General features: G+C 40.6%; 1 protein-coding gene across 1 annotated transcript; it reads right to left on the reverse strand.

Moving 5' to 3' along the window:
- Positions 1-347: 347 nt before the first annotated feature.
- Positions 348-19,759, reverse strand: LOC117816262 (syntaxin-10). The gene is made up of 9 exons (XM_034688451.1): positions 19,661-19,759; positions 19,099-19,174; positions 16,663-16,756; positions 14,262-14,356; positions 13,324-13,386; positions 10,850-10,951; positions 5,624-5,730; positions 5,206-5,300; positions 348-1,779 (listed from the first exon to the last, which is right to left on the reverse strand). Exons 1-9 carry the CDS (start codon positions 19,693-19,695, stop codon positions 1,703-1,705), a joined length of 744 nt encoding a protein of 247 aa, XP_034544342.1. The 5' UTR covers positions 19,696-19,759; the 3' UTR covers positions 348-1,702.
- Between the last annotated feature and the right edge of the window lie 2,443 nt (positions 19,760-22,202).

Raw genomic sequence — 22,202 nt, forward strand, 5'->3', positions numbered from 1 at the left:
AAACAACACTGTGATTTATACCTGCCTTTTGAAAATAAAAATTATAAAAAAAAAAAACATTCTTCAGCTTCATGAAGATACCGTGTGTATCAGAGGTGTGCCTGTGGTTCAGGGTGTCTTTACCTCCACAGACCTCAGCTTCACGTGAGGTCTCGCAGTGACTCATGACTGAAGTGGAAACCACATGATGCTTCGTTTACGCTCGCAGCCCTGCTCACTTAATTTCCCTCACTGAAGCGTTTAAGGAGCGAGGGCCTGAATATGTAAGAGCACATTAGAGGGACACATGAGGCACCGGGGGGGTGGTGGGGGGGTGGTGGGGAGAAAAGATGAAGTGGAAACATCTCCTGCATCAAATCCTGCGAGTCGTACCTGCGTGACATTTTTAATAACAAAGAAAGGACATGTTGTGTTTTATGTTCGTGGGACAAAAGCAGAAGAATTCACACATTCAGATCGTACAGGAATCATGTCATTAACACACGCGTCAAAGTTTGGATCATACAGCTCTGCACACACACCCTAGCGTGTGAGCGTGGGCAGCGTTTACCTGACATGACACAAAGGGAGAAAAAAAACGTGACCCTCAGCGTCCAGCAGAGGGCGCTGAGAGCCAGGCTGTGGGGCTGCTGTCAGAGACATCCTGCCCAGCAACTGTTCGTCCTCTCATTAGCTAAAGCTTTTCAATAAAACAGGCGAACCCATTCGCTCCGAGCCAAGGTTGTCTTCTCATCGCCCCTGTGAGAGGAACAAAGCTGCAGCCAATCGTGAGCTTCAACCCGCCTGCAGGGGCGCCGAGGCGGCAGAACCTCACTCCACCTCGCCCCGAGACGGATCAGGCGGCGGAGGGGGGGCGGGAGATGAACCGTTTAGGACTCCTGAAGAGAGGACGGTTTGTGGCGTGAAGTTTCAGAGCGAGAGTGATTTCATTCTTCCTGAATCAGAAGTGGAATCAGCTGCTGTCATGTATCCATCTCTACCGTCTCAATCCTCTGATACCCGCCATCAGTTCCCCTCTCACTCTCACATGTAGGCACATTAACATACTGCACATTCACCATATAAAAATATATTTAAGGCAACACTGAAAAACCCTTCCCTCCCCTCCCTCACGCTGCTTTCTGCCACAGTGAAACACACAAATCTGCTTTTTTTCCCCATCTACATTATTCTTTAAAATCAGCGTCTGGAAACACTGAGAATCAAAACCGTGTCACTAAAGCTGAAGTAAGGGATGGAGGATAAAACATTTTAAAGCCAGCGTCTCTTAAAAGTGTGTGAAGATGATAAAATAAGAGCACTATCATAACCGTTTACTCTGATATCAACAAAACAAAGTTTCTGCACCTCATCGAACATCCTGATCTGCAGATTTGAGTGTGTTTAACCCGACGGCAGCCGACCCTCCCTCCCTCGTTCAGCACCACCCGCTCGTCTCCAACGATAACCGATACGCTTTCAGTCTGAAATATAGAACACCACCGGGCTCTCTCCCTCCTGCTCACCAGAGTCATTCAAAGCAGAGAGGAAGAGGAGGATTTAAAATCTCTGCAGGGCACCAAGTCTCTCCTTGGAGTGAAGTAAAGACAGGGAGGAGGGGAGGGGAGAGGGGGGGTAGGAGAGACACGTCCCTTGTTCCTGCATCCGTCTGTCCGTCCGTCCTTCATAACATAGAGGGAGACATCGAATACAGCCGGGGAGGTCAGAGGGCGAAGAAGAGGATGAGGACGACAATCATGATGGCGACCAGGACGCCGATGGCACACCACTGCCTCCGACCTGAAGGAGAGAGTCGGTTAGATCAGGTAACACTGAAGCTCTGTGTCTTTATCCTACATGCAAGGAGTGGCTCAAGCTTTCAGGAGAGTTCCCACTCTTTTCCAGAGATCTTTTTCCAGGACTTTTTCAGTGATGATCAAGCTGGTGTGACAGTCTAAATTTAGTTCCTAATTTAGTTCCTAAATAGTCTAATATTATAGTCTAACTTTCCCGCAAATTTGACCAATTACCTCAATCCCAGCCCCTGTACGTCATCGGTTTTGTCATCAATTTGACTTCCTTGGAACATAAACGTAAGTCCTCACTTGATCGGCACTTTTCAACAATAAAACACGCACAGAGAACGGGTGAAGAGAGGGGACAGCAGGCAGGACAAGTGACCATGACAACGTTGTTATTTATAGATTGAGGGGCTCAGTGTTAGCTTGGTCTCTACCTGCAGCAGGTGTGCTTTATGAACCAGCTCTCCTCACCTCCATGCATCTGTCTCATCTTCATTGATGATTTTTACCCCCCGGTGTGCGTTAGTGACAAAGACACAACCGGGGGGGACGTCTGTTTACTGTTTGATGTTTGACGTTGTTGCCGTGGTTACCGTAAAAAGCTCTTCATCTACAGCTTGATTTAATCCAGTTTGGTGAAACATCAGACACATTCAGTAAGTTTTGATCAACTCCTCGTCATCAAAGATGCAGATTCGTTTCAGAGTGCCGTGAACTGACTGTGCATCAGTCGCAGCGAGGTGCATTCAGGGACCGTCGTAAATGTGAAACACAGCCCTTTAATGGCATTTTTCTGTGAATCAAGAGAATCAAAATACAGTCACAGTGGTCACATCAAGAATGTTTTCTAAAAACAACTGTAATTTAGCGTATTTACTTTCCCCTGAGATGTTATTGGGGGATAAAAGAAAAGAAAAAAATTGCAACTTTCACCACTTTTTTAAAAAAAGCTGTCGCAAATTCAGGCTTTTTGGGGACGCAACAATCACAAAAAAATCCTGCGAAATCCTGGAGGGACTGTAATATCGTGCAGTCTATGGCTATCAATGAAATCATCTCTTACATGCTTAAAAATGATGGCAAATTAATGCAAACCACACATGATGAGCTGTGGCTGATGGGGAGCTCGTTCAGTCAGCGCATCATTCCACCACGGTGCAAGACTGAACGCTTCAGGCGGTCCTTTGTGCCCACTGCCATCAGACTGTTGAACAGTAATGGAGGCCACAGACTGCACCATGCTAACCACTGACACCCTCCCCCCCCATGAACAGATCCATAACATCCCTGCTCTGTCTGTCACACTCCATCATCCCATCCTGAACTCTCTCTTGACTGCTGCTGGCATTATAATGTATAATATACTGTATTATTGAATTATCTTGCTATGTTATATTTTGTTAAATTACATTACTATTCTAAGTACAACCCATGGTCATATTACATACAAATATTCTTCTATTTATTGCTTAATTTGTCATTACCAACCATAATCACACCATGCCAACCTGTCACTACTGAAACATTTTTTAATACTGCCTGTAATTACTGCTATTTAATTTAAATTCCATTTGTAACATTGTATATATCTAAATTGTATTCTAGCTTTATTTATCTATTTTATTTTATTATTTTTATTTATTTTTATTTTTTATTTTGTACTTATTTTATTTTTTTTATCTTATTTTGTACTTATTGAAACTTCTTTCTTGATTGTACTTATGTCTGGGTTGCTGTAACAACTGAATTTCCCCCCCCCGGGGGATCAATAAAGTAATATCTTATCTTATGTACAGCACTTCATTCGTGCAAGCAAGTAACAATGATGGGCAACTCTCATCTCAGCTTTCTCTTTTCTCAAAAATTAGACAATTAGCTAAGAAAAAAACAAAAGAGTCAGCAAAGGACTCTGGAATCTTTACTGAAATAAATGATAATAATAATAATCAGTGCATAAATGCACCTAAGTAGATCTGAATGATAAAAATGGCCACACATGTTGAATGGGGGTGTGTTTTTTTTAACCTTGTCAGGTCACACACAGTCATGTTGGAATTATTTTCCAGGACATTTGACTTTTTCTCCCATTTTCCAGGTGTTTTGCAGGACTGGAAAACTGGTCAACTGTTTTCCAGGTTTTCCAGTTTTTCCAGGACGAGTAGGAACTGCACCAGATCTGATCGGTTTCTATTCTAGTCAGTGTGTTAACTTCCACTGGATCCGCTCCGTTGTGATCCAGCAGGTCTGATACGCAAAGGATCAGATACACGAGACTTCTATTTGTTGCCGGATGCCGGAGCACGACGCATCAATCTCAACAGAGCAGATGGAGCGGGGACAGGAAGTCAGGTTTCACCAAAACAAAATGAAAACATCCGGTTAATTTTCAGAATAAAAGACTCTGTGTTATCACCAGATCGTATTTCACTTAACTACAGCAACAAACCAAAGTCATGATGAGTGGAGCCAGGCCTGGAGTCAACAGGTCAGAGGTTTTCAGAGGACCAGAAAGACAACATGGATGAGGAGAGGAGGAGGAGAATCCTTGATTCAGTGATTACTGCAGGGAAACCTCGGTCACATGACTCCAGCTGTCCGGTGATCTTGCTCTGTGCTGCGTTCTGAAAACGCAACCAGTGGGTGTTGACGGTGCAGGTCTGGTGCAAGTCCCGTGTTAGAGGTTGAACGTTTGATAGTTCAAGCATTCAAATAAATACATCTTGGGGGTGGCAGTACCTCAGTCCCGGTACGGACCAAGCTTGGAAACTGGGATGCTTGAGGCGCCCGATCACGCTGACATCTCTCTCTCTTCATTCGTGCACGTTCATAGGCTCCTGTTTCCAATATCTTCATAAACCTCGGTCATGTGACTGAAGTTTTCTCCTCCTCCTCCTCTCCTCATCCATGTTGTCTTTCTGGTCCTCTGAAAACCTCTGACCTGTTGACTCCAGGCCTGGCTCCGCTCATCATGACTTTGGTTTGTTGTTGTAGTAAAGTGAAATACGATCTGGTGATAACACAGAGTGTTTTATTCTGAAAATTAACCGGATGTTTTCATTTGGTTTTGGTGAAACCTGACTTCCTGTCCCCGCTCCATCTGCTCTGTTCTTCAGGAAGTCCTTGAATCCAGCCTCCTGAAGAAGGCTGCACGCTGAAATATGTCCAAGAGAGAGTTTGTGTTCTTTTGCCAATTTAATAGAAGGAGCATTTCAACCTTTATTCTAAAGACTAGTGCTTCAGGTTTCACTCCGTCCTCTCTCTTGAACTGCTGTAAGTCGTGTTTACTTCAGAGCAAAGTTTGAGTCCTGAATCTTCAACTTTCTCACTCAGAGTTAGATCTTAAAAAGTATGAATCTAAAGTGTTTGTCAGTCGTGAACGCAGATCACAATAAGCAGTGATTCTGTGAGTGTTGTGTGGACTCACTGCTGGTCATGTGCGACACTTTCTCCAGCTTCTTCAGGACCGAGTCCATGCGGGACGACGTCTGATCCATCTCGTCTCCGAAGTCTCCTAACATGCTGAAAGACAAAACGAGGAGCACAAGATTATTTCACGACAATAATGACTGTGGACATGTTTAAAAGAGCGTGACAATGAAAATCAACTACTTATGATGAAGTTAAATATCCTGACACATAGTGAAAACTCAGCTGGAAGTGTGTACAGGTCAATTCTAAATCTCCTCTGATAAATACTGTGAGTCTGACGGTGACGCTGTTTGTCCTGAAGGTGGTGCTAGAGGAGAGGACTGACTCGTCAAAGACTTCCTGTGAGCCAGTGTCGTCTCGTGTGTGTGTGTGTGTGTGTGTGTGTGTGTGTGTGTGTGTGTGTGTTTACTCACACGGACTGCTCGTCCAGCTCGTCCCCGATGCGTCCCGACATGTCTTTAAGGACTCTGATGCTGCCCGTCACCAACTCCAGCTGCTCATCCTGTTCCTCCATGATCAGCTGCACGCACACACACACACACACACACACACACACACACACACACACACACACACACACACACACACACACACGCACATACACACATATAATAAGTCAGGGATGCAGCTCTGTGATTGGCTGAAGCTGTAGTTTGGTCAGATCCAAGACAATAAACAACATTGGCTCAAACAACATGAAGAGCCTCAAATCTAGATCTTTTTTGTCCTATAAATTCAGGTTTAATCTTTATTCTGGTGACAACCTCTAAACATCCTCAATCCTGGTCTGATGATGATATATGACTCTGTAAACAATAGTAAACTTTACATTCATACCAGTTTAGCTAACAGTTGTTGATAAAAAACTGCATGTTTGGATGAAAAGTGAAGCAAAGTTCGTTCTGCTAGATATGTCTGCAAAGTGAGAGCTGCTATATCTTGGCTCGTTACATCCACCAGAGGAGCGCCTGTTCATCTGTTTCTGGTGAGTCTCAGTTTCACTGTAATAGTAAGAAACACAGAGGCTTCACTCTGCCTTACTTTGGCAGTATGAGCCTCAAAAGAGAAACCAACTCTCTCATGATGTGCGAGCATTAAACAGGTCTTAAGTCAAGCTTTGTGAGTTCAAGAGGGGAAGGAGACAACTTTTAAAATGTTAGTTTGTTGAATGGAAGTCAATTCCATCATTTCGGATGCATTCAGGGAAGTCAGGAAATCTAAAAGCTGATGGCTTTCATGACAGAGCGTCAGGTTGCATGAAGATATCTGTTAACAGAGATGAATAAATTGTAATCAGATCGAAGCTTCATTTGAGTGGATTGTGTTCTGCCTGCTTTGGTTTAATAATTTCTGATGCATTCAAGGAAGTCCGTAAATCTAATCTGTTTATAGAGAGGAATAAATTGACGTCAGATCGCAGCTTGAAGGGAGTCGGGATGTCACTTTAGTTGATTGTGTTCTGCCTGCTTTTGCTCTCCATATGGATTGTTTCTACTTCTTGCTGAAATATTAAAGCACTGAACAGGTATCAAGTCAAGCTTTGTCAGGTCTGTCCTTAAAAGGAGAAGGAAACAACTTTTAAAATGTTAGTTAGTTGAGTGGAAGTCAGTTCGATCATTTCTGACGCATTCAGGGAAGTCAGGAAAACTAAACGCAGTGCAGCTTGATGGGAGCCGGGATTTCATGAAGGAGGATTGTGTTCTGCCTGCTTTTGCTCTCTAGACAGTCTCTTCTTCCTGCTGACACGTGATTGGCCAGTACAACTGAGACTACAAACAGACACCAAAACATATCCTGTGCTAAAAATCAAGACCCTAAGTAGAGGTACAATGACAGAGGGCGCCAGGTTAGCTGTGTTGGTACAGCGTGCACCACACATTAAGGCGACAGTCCTCTATCTTATCTTAAATCTGATGCATTCAAGGGCGTCAGGAAATCTAAACGCTGATGGCTTTCACGAAACATCGTCAGGTTGTTATCTGCACTTGAATGAAGATATCTTCTTACGTGCGATAGGAGCCAGGATGTCACGAAGGAGGATTGTGTTCTGCCTGCTTTTGCTCTCTATACAGTCTCTTCTTCCTGCTGACACGTGATTGGCCAGTACAACTGAGACTACAAACAGACACCAAAATATATCCTGTCCTAAAAATCCAGACTCTAAGAACAAGTAAAAGACCAGAGGGCGCCAGGTTAGCTGTGTTGTTACAGTGTGCACCACACATTAAGGCGACAGTCTTCTATCTTATCTTATATCATATCTGATGCATTCAAGGAAGTCAGGAAATCTAAACGCTGATGGCTTTCACGACACAGTGTGAGGTTGTTAACTGCACTTGACTGAAGATATCTTTTTTACGTGTGATAGGAGCCAGGATGTCATGAAGGAGGATTGTGTTCTGCCTGCTTTTGCTCTCCATATAGGCTCTTGCTCTTGCTGATATGTGATTGGTCAATGCAACTGAGACTACAAACAGACACAAAAATATATCCTGTGCTAAAAATCAAGACCCTAAGTAGAGTTACAATGACAGAGGGCGCCAGGTTAGCTGTGTTGTTACAGCATGCTCCACACATTAGGGCGACAGTCCTCTATCTTATCTTATATATGATGCATTTAAGGAAGTCAGGAAATCTAAACGCTGATGGCTTTCACGACACAGCGTCAGGTTGTTAGCTGCACTTGAATGAAGATATCTTTTTTACGTGTGATAGGAGCCAGGATGTCACGAGAGAGGATTGTGTTCTGCCTGCTTTTGCTCTCCATACAGGCTCTTCCTCTTGCTGATATGTGATTGGTTAATACAATTGAGACTACAAACGGAAACCAAAATATATCCTGTGCTAAAAATCAAGACCCTAAGTAGAGGTACAAGGACAGAGGGCACCAGGTTAGCTGTGTTGTTACAGCGTGCTCCACACATTAAGGCGACAGTCCTCTATCTTACCTTATATCTGATGCATTCAAGGAAGTCAGGAAATCTAAACGCTGACAGCTTTCATGACACAGCGTCAGGTTGTTAGCTGCACCTTCATGAAGATATCTGTTTATAAATTGTGGTCACACCGCAGTGTGATATGAGCGTGGATGTCATGAAGGTGGATTGTGTTCTGCCTGCTTTTGCTCTCCATACAGGCTGTTCTTCCTGCTGATACACGAAACTGAGAATACAAACTACAGTCACAGGTTCAATTCGCTGCGTGTCTCCTCACTATCTCCTCACCGTCCTGTAAATAAAGGTCAAATAAATACCTCAGAACCAGAGTGACACACACACACACACTTCCTGTGGGTTGATCTGATGAAACTCAGCAGCGTGACACATTTTCTCTTTCATCTTTGAATCAAAGACGCGAACACGCTCTCTGTCTTTTCATTTCACTAAAAAAAACTCGACCTCACTCAACCGGATGCGTGGAGACGAGGTGTCACCACTCGAAACCACAGGAAGCACAGATAGACTCTTCTCGCTTAGGCATCAAAAATTAACTTTCCACCTTCATTTAATCCTCTTTGCCTTTGCTCGCCGCTTGATACTTCGTAAAACAGACGGAGGGCCTCGTTCTCATGAAAGGACGGCAGCGGGGAGCCGACACTCGATCTGCTCTTTAAGTCTAATCTTACAGAGTGATCCTTCGCTTAAATCTTTCTCTGTTAACATGACCTCATAAAAACAAAGACGGCGGCGGCGGCGGCATCAGGCTGACGGCGCGGGCGCATGGACTTCTTTTCACCTTGTGCTTTCATCCTTTCCCAATTAAAGGGAACCAATGTGCATGATTTTAAATTTCTTGCAGGGCTTCATTACTTCTTCTTTCACTAACATGACAAGCATTGCATGACAAGCAGTCTTTATTAGTCTGCATTACCTCCTTTCTAACTGATCAAATCTAACCTCCAAATCTTCATTGTACTTTCTGCAGCGTAGACAAATAAACTACTTAATCATGATCACTTTGCTTCCCTTCAGTCCCCCCTTCCTCCCCTCAAAGGATCAAAAATAGCTGCTTTTAAGACAGGAGTTCTGAACTTCTTTTGCTCCTATGTCAATGCATTTAGAGTTTGGAGACTCCTGTGCACGTCTGCAGATCTTTCTCACGACAGCTTCAGGAGAGCAAAAGCAGGCTGTCCTCTTCATCTTAATCGATCTCTGATGGTGTTGCAATGATAGATTTAAAGGGGAGTTAAATTTGAAGCATGTTTGTCATCATATCTACAAACTCTGCTGAGGAGTGTTCCAAGACCAGTGAAGTCAGGGTGGGATTAAGCTGCACAAAAATGTGGACTTACTGTTTCTTTGATGAATCAATCGAAAGTAAAGCAATACTTTGGCGGTCATTACTTCATAACATGTCACCAAACGCACAATTTAAGGCTGTCGGAGGCAGAGAAAAGACCTGGATTAACTGTAATCAGGCTTGTTTGATCACGAGAGCTGGTGCCAGTTGGAGCTGCAGCGATCTACTTCAGCAATTCAAACTTTTGCATGTGTAAGTATCATCGACCCCAAAGTCTGTTGAAGTCTTCAATAATTCTCCTTTAATCCAATCATACTTTTTCACCCTTGCTGTTCTTTTTTTGTTCTTTCCACATTTTTCTTTGTTTATGGTCATACCTAAAGTCTCTAAAAGTAGTATGGGAGGTAGAACCTTCAGTTATCAGGCCCCTCTCCTTTGGAATCATCTACCAGTCAGGGTCCAGGAGGCAGACACCCTCTCTACTTTTAAGAGTAGGCTTCAAACTTTCCCTTTTGATAAATCTTATAGTTTGAGCTGGATCAGGCTTGGACCAGGTCTTAGTTATGTTGCTATAGGCTTAGACTGACACACTGGGATTCTATCTCTGCCTGTCACTCACTTTAACTCTCCCTGTCCCATTAAAGTTAGTAACCACAGATCTTTCTGGAGTCCCTGAGCTCCCTTGTCTCGTAGGTTCCTCTGGATCTCTGCCGTAGACTTGGACCAGCTCTTAGTTATGCTGCTATAGGCTTAGACTGACACACTGGGATCCTATCTCTCTGCCTGTCTCTTCCTTTAACTCTCCCTGTCCCCTTAAAGTTACTAACCATAGACCTTTTCTTTATCAGTCTTTTAACACCGACCTATTCCACATCATGTGACCAAACCAAAGTAGTATGGGAGGTAGAGCCCATTAAAGTCACTAACCATAGTTCTTTCTGGAGTCCCTGAGCTCCCTTGTCTCGTAGGTTCCTCTTGATCTCTGCCGTAGACGGCCTGCTACAACTACTACTATCCGTCTCCCCACTATCATCTCTCTCTCTCTCTCTCTCTCTCTCTCTCTCTCTCTCTCTCTTCATCTCCCTCTATCCCTCTCTCCAACACGGTCTCAGCAGATGTGTGTCTAACATGAGTCTGGTCCTGCTGGAGGTTTCTGCCTGTTAAAGGAAGTTTGTCCTTGCCACTGTAACTTGCTAAATGCTGCAAAGTGCTCTGCTCATGGTGGATTAAGATGAGATCAGACTGAGTCCTGTCTGTAAGATGGGACTGGATCTGATCCTGTCTTGATGTTGGGTCTTTGTTAATAATAGAACATAGAGTACGGTCTAGACCGGCTCTGTTTGGAAAGAGTCTTAAGTTAATGTTTGTTTCCCCTTTCTTTCATCCTCCCTCCGTCTAACCTGTTGTTGCTCCTGTTGCTCCTGGATGTATCTGGAGTTTGTAGACACCATGTGAGCCTCCAGCCCCGATGATCTGTCCTGACCTGACGAGGTCAGCAGAGCCTGGATGGACACACACAAACAAAACACAAGCACAGACGACGTGCGGTTAGCAGAGAGGAACACAAACGAGTCAGTGTGTGCGATTCTCTAAACGATGCAGAAGTAGGCCAGCTGGAGGAGCTCTGTGGGTTTGACGGTTTATTCTGCAGCTGCTACTGACCACAACACTTTCCAAATCTCAGGATGATGAAATCATTTGTTTGGTGCTTTAGATGGAAATCAGTCAGAGTGAGCTGCCAGCACAGCAGCTCACACAGAAGCTCAAATCAGGCTTGAGGGAGCCGGAGGAAAAATGTGTGCTGACTTTTCAAACCAAGACAGAAAACCCCTGAAAAAGGACATTTTATTCATTTATTTTTACTTATTAGTATTATTATTAAAGCCTGAGCACAGACAAGGTCTGCAAAGGCCCGCTTGTTACCCTAAGGATTTTTCTTTCTTTCTACCTAGCAAAGTAAATTGCCTTTTTGGAGCCTTGACACACTGATCAGGCCTGGCGAAAATTTGGATATTCTTTTGGTCCCGTGCAAAAAGTCCCAAAAATCACTCAATACCACCCCCTTCTTTCCAACTGGGCACCCCCTCAACACAGTCCAACTTACATGCATGACTTTTTTTTCACATATCTATCAGGCAAAGACCTACAAAAAAGATACACTAACATCGTGGTGAAATCCCAACAGGAAGTCGGCCATCTTTTTTTTTTCTTCAGTTTTTCACCTGATTCCCAAGGGTACGTATTTGGGAGATCTTGCCCTAGGACTTTTCTCTGATCAAGTCCAAACCATGCACATTTTATAGTAGACACATTGATGTTTCTAAGTTATCAGAAAATGGCAAAATCTAAAAATTGTGGGCGTGGCAGACATTCAGGCGATGCTTCAAACGCACATGTCTCGCCATAAACAGGAAATGGATTTTTGAGGGCTTTAAAAAGCATGAAATCTCACCAAATCGGCCACACGCATCCCATTTATATATATTGGGACTCTCGTCAAAGAAATTTAAAAATCTGCTCTAAAGCGCCCCTTAAAGGGTTTAAAAAAAGGGTAAAATAACCCTCCCCATAGAGGGTTTTTTGAGCTACATGCATCAAAATGAATAAGCATATTCAGGGCATCAGGACGCACAAAAAAGCCTCTTACACCCATATCCGAAAACCAACAGGAAGAGCGCCACCTAGCTTTGAAAATGCCTAAATAAGGGTGCATACTTTTACGAACTAGTCCTAGGGTTTTTCTCCAATTCAGTCCCAACAAGGCACATTCTATAATAGACACATTGAAGATTCAGAGTTGTTCGAGGCATTCCGTTCAGACTAAAATTGTGGGCGTGGCAGACCTTCAGGCGATGCTTCAAACGCGCATGTCTCGCCATAAACAGGAAATGGATTTTTGGGGGCTTTAAAAAAAGATGAAATCTCACCAAATCGGCCGCACGCATCCCATTTATATATATTGGGACTCTCATCAAAGAAATACAAAAATCTGCTCTAAAGCGCCCCTTAAAGGGTTTAAAAAAAGGGTTTAAAAAAAGGGTAAAATAACCCTCCCCATAGAGTTTTTTTTTAGCTACGTGCACAATTTTGGACATGCATATTCAGGGCATCAGGACGCACAAAAAAGCCTCCTGCACCCATATCCTAAAACCAACAGGAAGAGCGCCACCTAGCTTTGAAAATGAATAATGGCGCCCTAATAAGGGTGCATACTTTTACATAGCAACACCTGCTGTACATCAGGCGGTGGTTGCAGGTGTGCGAGGGGCCGTTCATCGCCGCTTGCGGCTTTAATTATTATAATTTTGGGTTTTTTGGGGGGGGGGGCTTTTACACCTTTATTTTTTATAGAGGAGAGGACAGTGGATAGTGTAGGAAACTGGGAGAGAGTGGGGGATTCAAACCCGGGCCACCCGCTACATGGGTGCGCAACTTAACAATTAGGCTAAGTCCATACCCTTATTATCATTCTTGATATATATCTTTTTTGTTGTTATTGTTATTGATTTTTTACCTTTTGCATTTATCTATTTTTTAAAATATTAACCTATTTATCTTATTGTAGTGTTCACTATTTTCTATTTTCCTATCTTTTTATTTATCCTTTATTTCAAATTATCATTTGTTATTATTGGTTGCTTTTTCATTCATTCACTTATTGTGTTTCTAATATAAAAAAACACCAATTGCTTTAATTGTCTACATTTATCATTTGTATGTAATGTGTAAAAATTAATCAAAAGATCTTTGAAAAAGAAAAAGAACATTTGTCTTATTTGAAATTAACTTGAAGTCATAATTAAACCATGAGGCGTTCAAATGCATGTGTTGTGCGTGTATTTCTGTGTTTCCATGGGTTTAACCGTCCACTGACCTGTCTGTTCTTCTTCTCCGCCTGAGCCACAGCAGAGGGGCTGGACAGCTGATCCTTCATCTCCTGCACACACACACACAGAAACGAACACAATTAACCTGACAACATTTCACCATCAAAGCAGAGACCTCTAAAAGCCAGCTAAGTGCAGACAGCTTCATTAACGAGACGCCTCTAATCCAGAGAATCCAGCGGGCGACTTTGAAATGTCAGAGAGTCTTTTGTTCGTCGGAGTGATTCTCTTTTGTTCGGCTCAGATGACTCAACTCGTCTCGGCTCTATTTTAAGGTTTCTACCTTTTGCCTGCGAGACTCGTGAGTTCCAAACTGACTCATGCTTTCCACTGTGCCCTGCAACGCCGTTTACTTCAGGTGCAGCGCGGGTAAACAGGCTGACAGGTACTGATGGGTAATCAATAACACGTCCTCCTCACTATAAAACAACAAACACACTCGGTGGAGTTTGTGGAGTTTGTGGAGCTGCAGCTTTGACTCATGCTTGACTCAGTCTGACCTGAACAGTCTCTGCGGTGTGTTAGAAACAATTTGGTTTCCAAAACAAAGCAGAGGCTTTCCGGGCAATGTTTGTGTCCTCCTTCCATCATGGCCTCTCGTAGTCACTGGTAACAACTTTAAATATAGAGCGCACACACACACACACACACACACACACGTGCTGCTCTGCAGGAAAAACCCTCCTGTATAAACACAGACGCTTAGAATCAGGGATTCACTGGGGTTTGGGTTCTATCCAATTCAACATGGACACATATACTGAAGCATAGAAGTACATTAATAAAGGAGATAATAATAAAAATAATAAAAATAATAAAAATGGCAAGGAGACAAAACAGGATTTGGCTTCTCAGTGTGAGATATTTAAAGAACAAATCATGAGCAGGAAAGCGAGTGACACATATTAGAGTTGTAGAAGTTTACCTGGACGGATGAGCGGGTCCGCTCCACAAAGTCTCTCCTCTCCTGAAGTTCATTGTCTCCCAGTTTGAACTTCCCGGGGTTTGACTCCACGATATCTGAGCCGGTTAAGGAGGAAACAAACACACCTGGAACATCCTACAGGTATCATGTAGGCTACTGCTCATGAACACCTTTAAGATACTCAACTACTAATACTAGTGGTGCAACGGATCATCGTTGATCCGTGATCCGTACGGATGCCTCTCCACGGTTCGGCACGGACATGGTCCGCGTCAACTCACTCGTCAAGCGCAGCGGTAGTCATGGCAAGTGAAGGAGCAGAGGAACATTATAACCCTCCTGCTTCTTGGAAGTCACATGTATGGGAGCATTTTGGTTTCCCTGTGAAATACAGTGAATGCTGAATGTGCTTGAGCCACGTTATGAAATTCCGTCGCGCACCCACTAGACCAGAGGCCGTCAATATTTGTGGCCCCCGATCTGTTACTCCTTCACTCTGTGTTTTGGTCGGGTCACCGCGTGTTTTTAAAGGGACTTGTCTCCATGTCAGATTCGCAGACAGGCTGTTACTGGGTCACTTAGAGTCCAATGCTGCAAGTGCAATTTTTAACTTTCACTTTCGTTTATGGAGCTGCTCACATGTTGGCACTTTGCCAGCTGTAGGACCCTAGACTCAAACGGTGTGTTCACAGTTTGCAGCTCAAAGAAAGAAGTGGACGGTGAAAATCAGCAAATGAAAGAAGAATGGAGTGAAACTTTAGAAGTTCCTCTGCTCCTTCACTTGCCATGCCATGAAATGCAGTGAATGAGGCAGGACTGGGCCCACAGATGGGGGTGCTTTGCACATGCAGTAAATTTTGAGTTGAATGTTGTTTTTATTTAAAGGTGACATATCACGCTTTTTTCATCAACATATATTGGTCTAAGAGGTCCCCAAAACATGTCTTTAAAGTTTATGCTCAAAAAAACACTTTGAAATCAGATTTTGGTCTGCCTGAAAAACCCTCTTCTTCAGTCCTCCTCAGAACACTCTGTTTTCTCTCTGACCACGCCCCCTCAGGAAGTGGATGTGCCTCGGCTGTCCAGCACGTTGATCTAATGTTTACATGTTGGTAACTAGCGCTAGCACTTATCCATGACAAATAAAAATCATCCACTAGATCTTCAAATCTGCAGACGTGGGGAGTAAAACCGACCTCTGCCAGAAAGGCAGCGGGACCTTTTCTGAAGGATTGGTCACAGATTCTGTGTTACTTGTTGTTTTATTTGTCAGTATGTCGACGTGTGTCTTGGTACACAGCTGCAGCTACGACACGTAGCTATGTAGCTATGCTAACTAGCGCTAGCACTTATCCATGATAAATAAAAATCATTCACTAGATCTTCAAATCTGCAGACGTGGGGAGTAAAACCGACCTTTGTGTTTATTAAGACAGCCTACAACTAGCATGCCTCCCTCCTAAGCTCCTTGTTAGCACACATGTGTGCAGGTAATGAAAAACAGAGGAGGGGTTGAGTTGTATGTTATACAGTCTATGGGCTGAACAAGCTCCGAGCTCTGACTCCGTGACAGACCGGATATTGTTGTTACGTAACAAAAACACGGAAGTCTGAAACGGCTCGTTTCACACACATTTACAGAAAGGTGTAGAAATCAGAACAGGGGCAGAATGGATTCTTTTCATTCTCGGGGGGGTTTGTAGACAGGGACACATATTTCAGGTAGAGAACCATGAAAAAGTCCATTTTGCATGATATGTCACCTTTAATGGGCAAAGTGTTTTACAAAATAAATAGAGGGACAAAGTTGTATTTGTCTTGTCTTGAAAAATGATCCGATCCGTGAGTTTTTTGATCCGTTGCACCCCTAACTAATACTGTCATTTTTCAAAATATACTAAAGCTTTTGGTCATTTTCACCTTATTTAACCTTTATTTAGGTTGAATAAATAAAGAATGTAATGGACAGGACAGCTGAGGAGAGACAGGAAACATGGGGAGCAGAGAGCGGGGGAAGACATGCAGTAGATGGTCAAGGCTGGAATCAAACCAGCGACCTCTGCGACGAGGACTAGCCATGTACTAGCCTCTGTACAAGGGGCGTGCTTGGACCACTAGGCCAACAGCGCCCTGATAATAACTACTTTATAGCTCTCATATGGAGCCTGATATAAAGTATAATAACTTCAGTCAGGAGTCTGAACTCAATAAAAGTTCAACCATGAAATGTAAATCAGCTGCTTTGTTCCTGGCCTTTAAATCCTCCTTGTGGATGGTTACATATTCAGACTCTTTAATCCACATTACGTCCTCTGTTTAAAACATCCTGAAGATAAAGAAGCAGGAGACACAAAGGAAGTGTTTGTGTTCTAAATACAGCGTCAGACTGTTGAAAGGATACTGATGGTTTCACTGAGGTCCTCCAGGTCCCAGTCTATAGCCCTCAGACAGTTCCTCAGTTCATTGGTGCTCCAGTCCAGCTCATCACGAGTCACCTTAGAGATAAAACCAGCACACACTGAGTTACTATATATATAAACTACAGTAGAGTCTTTGTCATCAGCTGCTGGTTTACAGAACCGGTTAACATTTAGGAGTCAGGAATGACTCATCTGACTTTGAACCAGGATGGAAAAAATACTATGTTTGCTAAATATAGATTTAAAGAGTTTGTTGCAACAACAACAACATGAAGAGGGCTTTGTTGGGCACACACACACATGATGACGCTGCAGGTCTGCCGTGTGGTTAAAGGGTTACAGGTGAGTCATAGTGATGTGAAGGTAAAACTTAATCACCACGGAACAGTTTCATATAATGAGAGCGTTACACAACCGCTGACGACCGGAGGACAACTTCATGATGAATGGATGCTTTGAAATTAAATTCAGGAAGTGTTCACACTTTGGTTTGAGTCTAATCGACTAGAAATGAAGCTTCTTTTCAACTTTTCAATGAAGCGACCACAAAAAATAACAGATTCAGCCCGGGTATGAGAGAACATGGTTTTAAATTATTATTATTATTGATTATTGGGAGGCAAATTATAAACATTCTCTGTAACTGATCTTTGAAAACGTCAACAATCATTTACCAATAACACGTTTTGTAAAACTCAGAGGTTTCCTTTGAAAAAATCAAGAGTAAATATTTTTTTCTCTAAATCAGCAGCATAATGTAGGTGTCTTTATATTTAACATTTAGATGTATGTTTAAAATTCAGATTTATATTTAAAATTTAGATTTAAGACTTAACATTAAAATTTATATTTAACAGTTAGATTTATATTTAACATTTGTATTTATATTTAACATTTAGATCTAAGGCTTAACATTTAGATTTAAGTTTAACATTTATATTTAACATTTTGATTTAGATTCAACATTTATATTTATATTTGACATTTATATTTATATTTAACATTTAGATCTAAGGCTTAACATTTAGATATATATTTAACATTTAGATATACATTTAACATTTGGATTTATGTTTAACATTCAGATTTATATTTAACATTTAGATGTATATTTAAAATTTAGATTTATATTTGAAATGTATATTTAAGACTTAACATTAATATTTATATTTAACAGTTAGATTTATATTTAACATTTAGGTTTATATTTAACATTTAGGTTTATATTTAACATTTAGGTTTATATTTAACATTTATATTTATATTTAACATTTAGGTTTATATTTAACATTTAGGTTTATATTTAACATTTAGATTTATATTTAACATTTAGATCTAAGGCTTAACATTTAGATTTGAGTTTAACATTTATATGTAACATTTTGATTTAGATTCAACATTTATATTTATACTTGACATTTATATTTATATTTAACATTTAGATCTAAGGCTTAACATTTAGATATATATTTAACATTTAGATCTAAGGCTTAACGTTTAGATATATATTTAACATTTAGATATATATTTAACATTTGGGTTTATATTTAAAATTTAGATTTAAGACTTAACATTAATATTTATATTTAACAGTTAGATTTATACTTAACATTTAGATTTATATTCAACATTTAGATGTATATTTAAAATTTAGATTTATATTTAAAATTTATATTTAAGACTTAACATTAATATTTATATTTAACAGTTAGATTTATATTTAACATTTAGATTTATATTTAACATTTAGATCTAAGGCTTAACATTTAGATTTAAGTTTAACATTTAGATTTAGATTTAACATTTTGATTTAGATTCAACATTTATATTTATATTTAACATTTAGATTTAATGCTGAACATTCAGATTTATATTCAACTTTTAGATTTAGATTTAACATTTATATTTATATTTAGTATTTGGATTTCACAGTGATTTTAACTTAATATATTTTTCACAACAAAATTAAATGTGAAGATCACAAATATTCCTCTAAATGTGATTTAAAAAAAAGTGACTCTGAAAATTTCACTTTACATTTTTATGAAGTTTTGGAGCTAAATGTGGAAAAATGTTTCTTTTATTTTCAGTGTGCAAAACTTTACAAACAGTTATATGTCTGTGTCTACTCACCCTCTCTCTCTAATGCTGCTGTGTGATTTCTTTATGTAGTCATGTTGTTTTTTTGGGGTCTATTAATGAGTGATGTTAGTTTGACAGTGAATCCACCCACATGTACATTCAGTATGACAGAGGCTCATAGTGATTTCTTGATGATGTCATGTTGTTTTGTGGGGGTTTATTAATGAGTGATGTTAGTTTGACAGGGAATCCACATGTACACACAGTATATATGACAGTCAGAGGCTCATAGTGATTTCTGCAGTGATATCATGCCAACGTGGAGGTCTGCTCACCTGTGTCCCCTCCTGCAGCAGCTCCTCCCACCTATCATACAGGCTGCGAGCACGGGACAGGGCCTTCTGCACCTCCCTGAGTAAACAAACACACACACAAACATTAACAGCACACACACACACACACACACATACTTGGAGCTGGTTGACTTCACCTTCCTTCACCTGGCTGTTTGTCAAGCTCTCCCCGTTTAACCAAAACAAACACACACAGCTCCCTCTCACCTCCCTCTGTAGCTTCACACCAGGGTGCAAACTGCCTCACATGACACACCCTGGTGTTTCAAACTAAGTCCTCGTGAAACACAAACACACTTAGAGATTACACCGAGCTTTAAGACTTCTGTGAGTCTAAACAAACATCAACACTCTGGTTACTTCAGCGCAGATGTTAGCATGAAGCTAGTTAGCTGTAGCTAGTTGTGGAGCTAATTCCGCTGATATAACCTCAGTTTTTATAGAATAAACTGCTTTTATGTCAAATTGAGATTTAAAAATACAACAGCATCACAAAACTTTGCTTGACGTGACGTTTTAGGTCCTAAAATTGTAAGTTTCTTACCCCTTCACAACGAAAAATGGGTCTTCTATCGACATGATGCTTACTTCCGCTTCAGTCACAGCGCATGCGCGGTACGCATGCGTAAATCCAAAAGGGTGTTCAATGTCACCCAGCACTTTCCCCTTCATTTTTTTTTATCATTAAGCTGTTTAACTAACAAGAAGAGCTTCATTCTTTATAATATATAAAGTTAATATTTTATTTGTAACGTTTTAAATGTATCAGCAAGACAAAACAAATACAATCAAACAGACAGACATGTGGAATGAAATAAAGTTGATAACATTAAAAATAGAATGAATACAATAATCAGATAAATAAATTAATAGAAAACATGTGAAGAGCAGTTCAGTTGAAAAATAATTTTAAATGACAAAATACATGAAGAGAAGTGATAAAATGTATGAATAAAAATACATATATATACATACAAATATATACATACACATGAATTATCTGCTATCACCTTCATTTAAGATAAGATAGTCCTTTACTTTTCACCGTGTGACTTGGCAATATGTCTCTGTCTTCCCAGGTCACTGTTAATGTTTCCATATTTTATTTTCTTCTATTTTTATTTTCTTCTATTTTACCTTTATCATTGCTATTATTATTGTTATTATATTTTTAACTATGTGAGGACATTGTTGTATTCCCCTGTCCCGTGTTGTAAGCTGCTGTAACAAAAGAATTTCCCCCAATGGGGGACCAAATAAAGTATATCTTATATCTTATCTTAAACACACATATGCACACATACTCACACACATGCATATATATGCATACACATACACATACATACACACATAAATAATTTAGAGAGAGAGAGCAGAGAATAAAAAATCAAAAATAAGAATAAGAATAAGAGGAATCTGAAAAAAAAACATAAAAAGACCATACAAAGCTGCCAATTAAATCATGTACTCTGGAGTGCAATGCATCAAGTCTGCAGGATATATATAAAGAAATTCTCCACTTTCATCACACGTCAGCCTCATCCAAGAACGCAAGAGAATGTCTTCACAGAGTTAGATTGCAGGAACCTGAGTCTCTCCATTTGTATGACTGACATCATGTTAGAGATCCATTCCTGAAAAGAAGGAGGGGAAGAGGACTTCCATTCCTTCAGAATAAGTCTCATGGCAACTATCATCCCCAATGTTAGTGATTGTCGCACAGAAGAGGAAAGATCCTTAGTGGACTGTGAACAGCCAGAGATTGCAAGTCCAGGTTCTGGCTGAAAGTCACATAATGAGGTTAATTCTTATTAAAGAGACTTGCCCAATTTCTATGACAATAATTCACTGTACATGAAATCCTCACTCAAAAAGCTCGTAAAAATGTGTCCACTTACAAAATAAATCAGTTAAATAAGTTGTTTTTGTAATATAATTGGATTCAGATGATTGTTATGCAGTTTTCAGAAATAATGACTCGAGGAAAGCTGGTTCGGAGAAACTTGTAGGAACAGCCAGAAGGGGAGTCACCGGTATTGTACACATCTGTATGAGATTAGTTGCTGTAGTAACGTCTTTGCAATCCCAGCCTGTGTTTGCAGTTAAGTGGGATAGTTTATACAGACAGGGGCAATGGACTGCATTTAACTCTTTGTGTACGCTTATTGACAGCAGATGAGGAGTTCTATTTGCTTGTGGATTTTTTAAGAATTGAAGAATCCTCTGTAAGACTCTGTTATGCATTAAAATCTTCAGGAAATGAATTTCACCCCTTAAAGAAAACTGAATGTATGTCATTTTAGTACAGAAACGTGCTCAGTAATATTTTTAAAATTATTTTGCAATTTTTTATTTTCTTTTTGAAGTAATTCACATTTTCTATTGCTTTTATTCTGACTTATTTAAGCATTTTTCCTATGTTTTTGAGCACTTTTGGCAATTTCTCACACTTAAAATTATAAAAAGTCACTAAAATGATCTCAAATTCTGATATAACTTATTTTTTTATTTTAAGTTAGCAGGTTCAAATGATCATTCAGAAGTGAAACATCATCCTTCATGATATCTCCTGTTCGGTTCTGCTGCCAAATCAGACATGAGGAGACTGCAACAGAAAGTCAGGACTGCAGAGAGGATCATCGGCGGCCCCCCTGCCCTCCCTCCAGGACCTGTACTCCTCCAGGATGAGAAAAAGGGCAGGGAAAATCCTCACAGACCTCTCTCACCCGGGTCACCACCCCTTTGACCTGCTGCCCTCTGGCCGGCGCTTCAGAGCTCTGAGCACCAGAGCATCCCGGCACCAGAGCAGCTTCTTCCCTCAGGCCGTGTGTGCAATACTTTGATTTCCGGTGCAATACTTCAATAACCACGTGCAATATTATAAATTATTCAATAACATATTTTATTATTATATTCATCTAATAAATGTGCACTCTGGCTTAGGCTACTTTAACTTATTTCATGTCCTTAAAAGTACTTCTTTACCTTTCTTTGTACAGATAACATTTTTATTTTTATTTAGAATTTTTGGATTTGTATTTAGGTTTATATATTTATAGTCCTTACTGTCTTGTTGTGTCCTTACT

Source organism: Notolabrus celidotus, chromosome 7 (genome assembly GCF_009762535.1).
Source record: "Notolabrus celidotus isolate fNotCel1 chromosome 7, fNotCel1.pri, whole genome shotgun sequence".
NCBI lineage: Eukaryota > Metazoa > Chordata > Actinopteri > Labriformes > Labridae > Notolabrus > Notolabrus celidotus.

What these genes read in the sequence shown, in the direction of transcription:
- LOC117816262 (XM_034688451.1), bottom strand. Translation starts at nt 19,695, where the DNA reads ATGTCGATAGAAGACCCATTTTTCGTTGTGAAGGG. An exon ending in GGACCTCAGTGAAACCATCA is followed by an intron (nt 14,357 to 16,662) that starts GTATCCTTTCAA and finishes TAACCGGCTCAG; the next exon opens with ATATCGTGGAGTCAAACCCC. An exon ending in GAGCTGGACGAGCAGTCCGT is followed by an intron (nt 5,301 to 5,623) that starts GTGAGTAAACAC and finishes TTTGTCTTTCAG; the next exon opens with CATGTTAGGAGACTTCGGAG.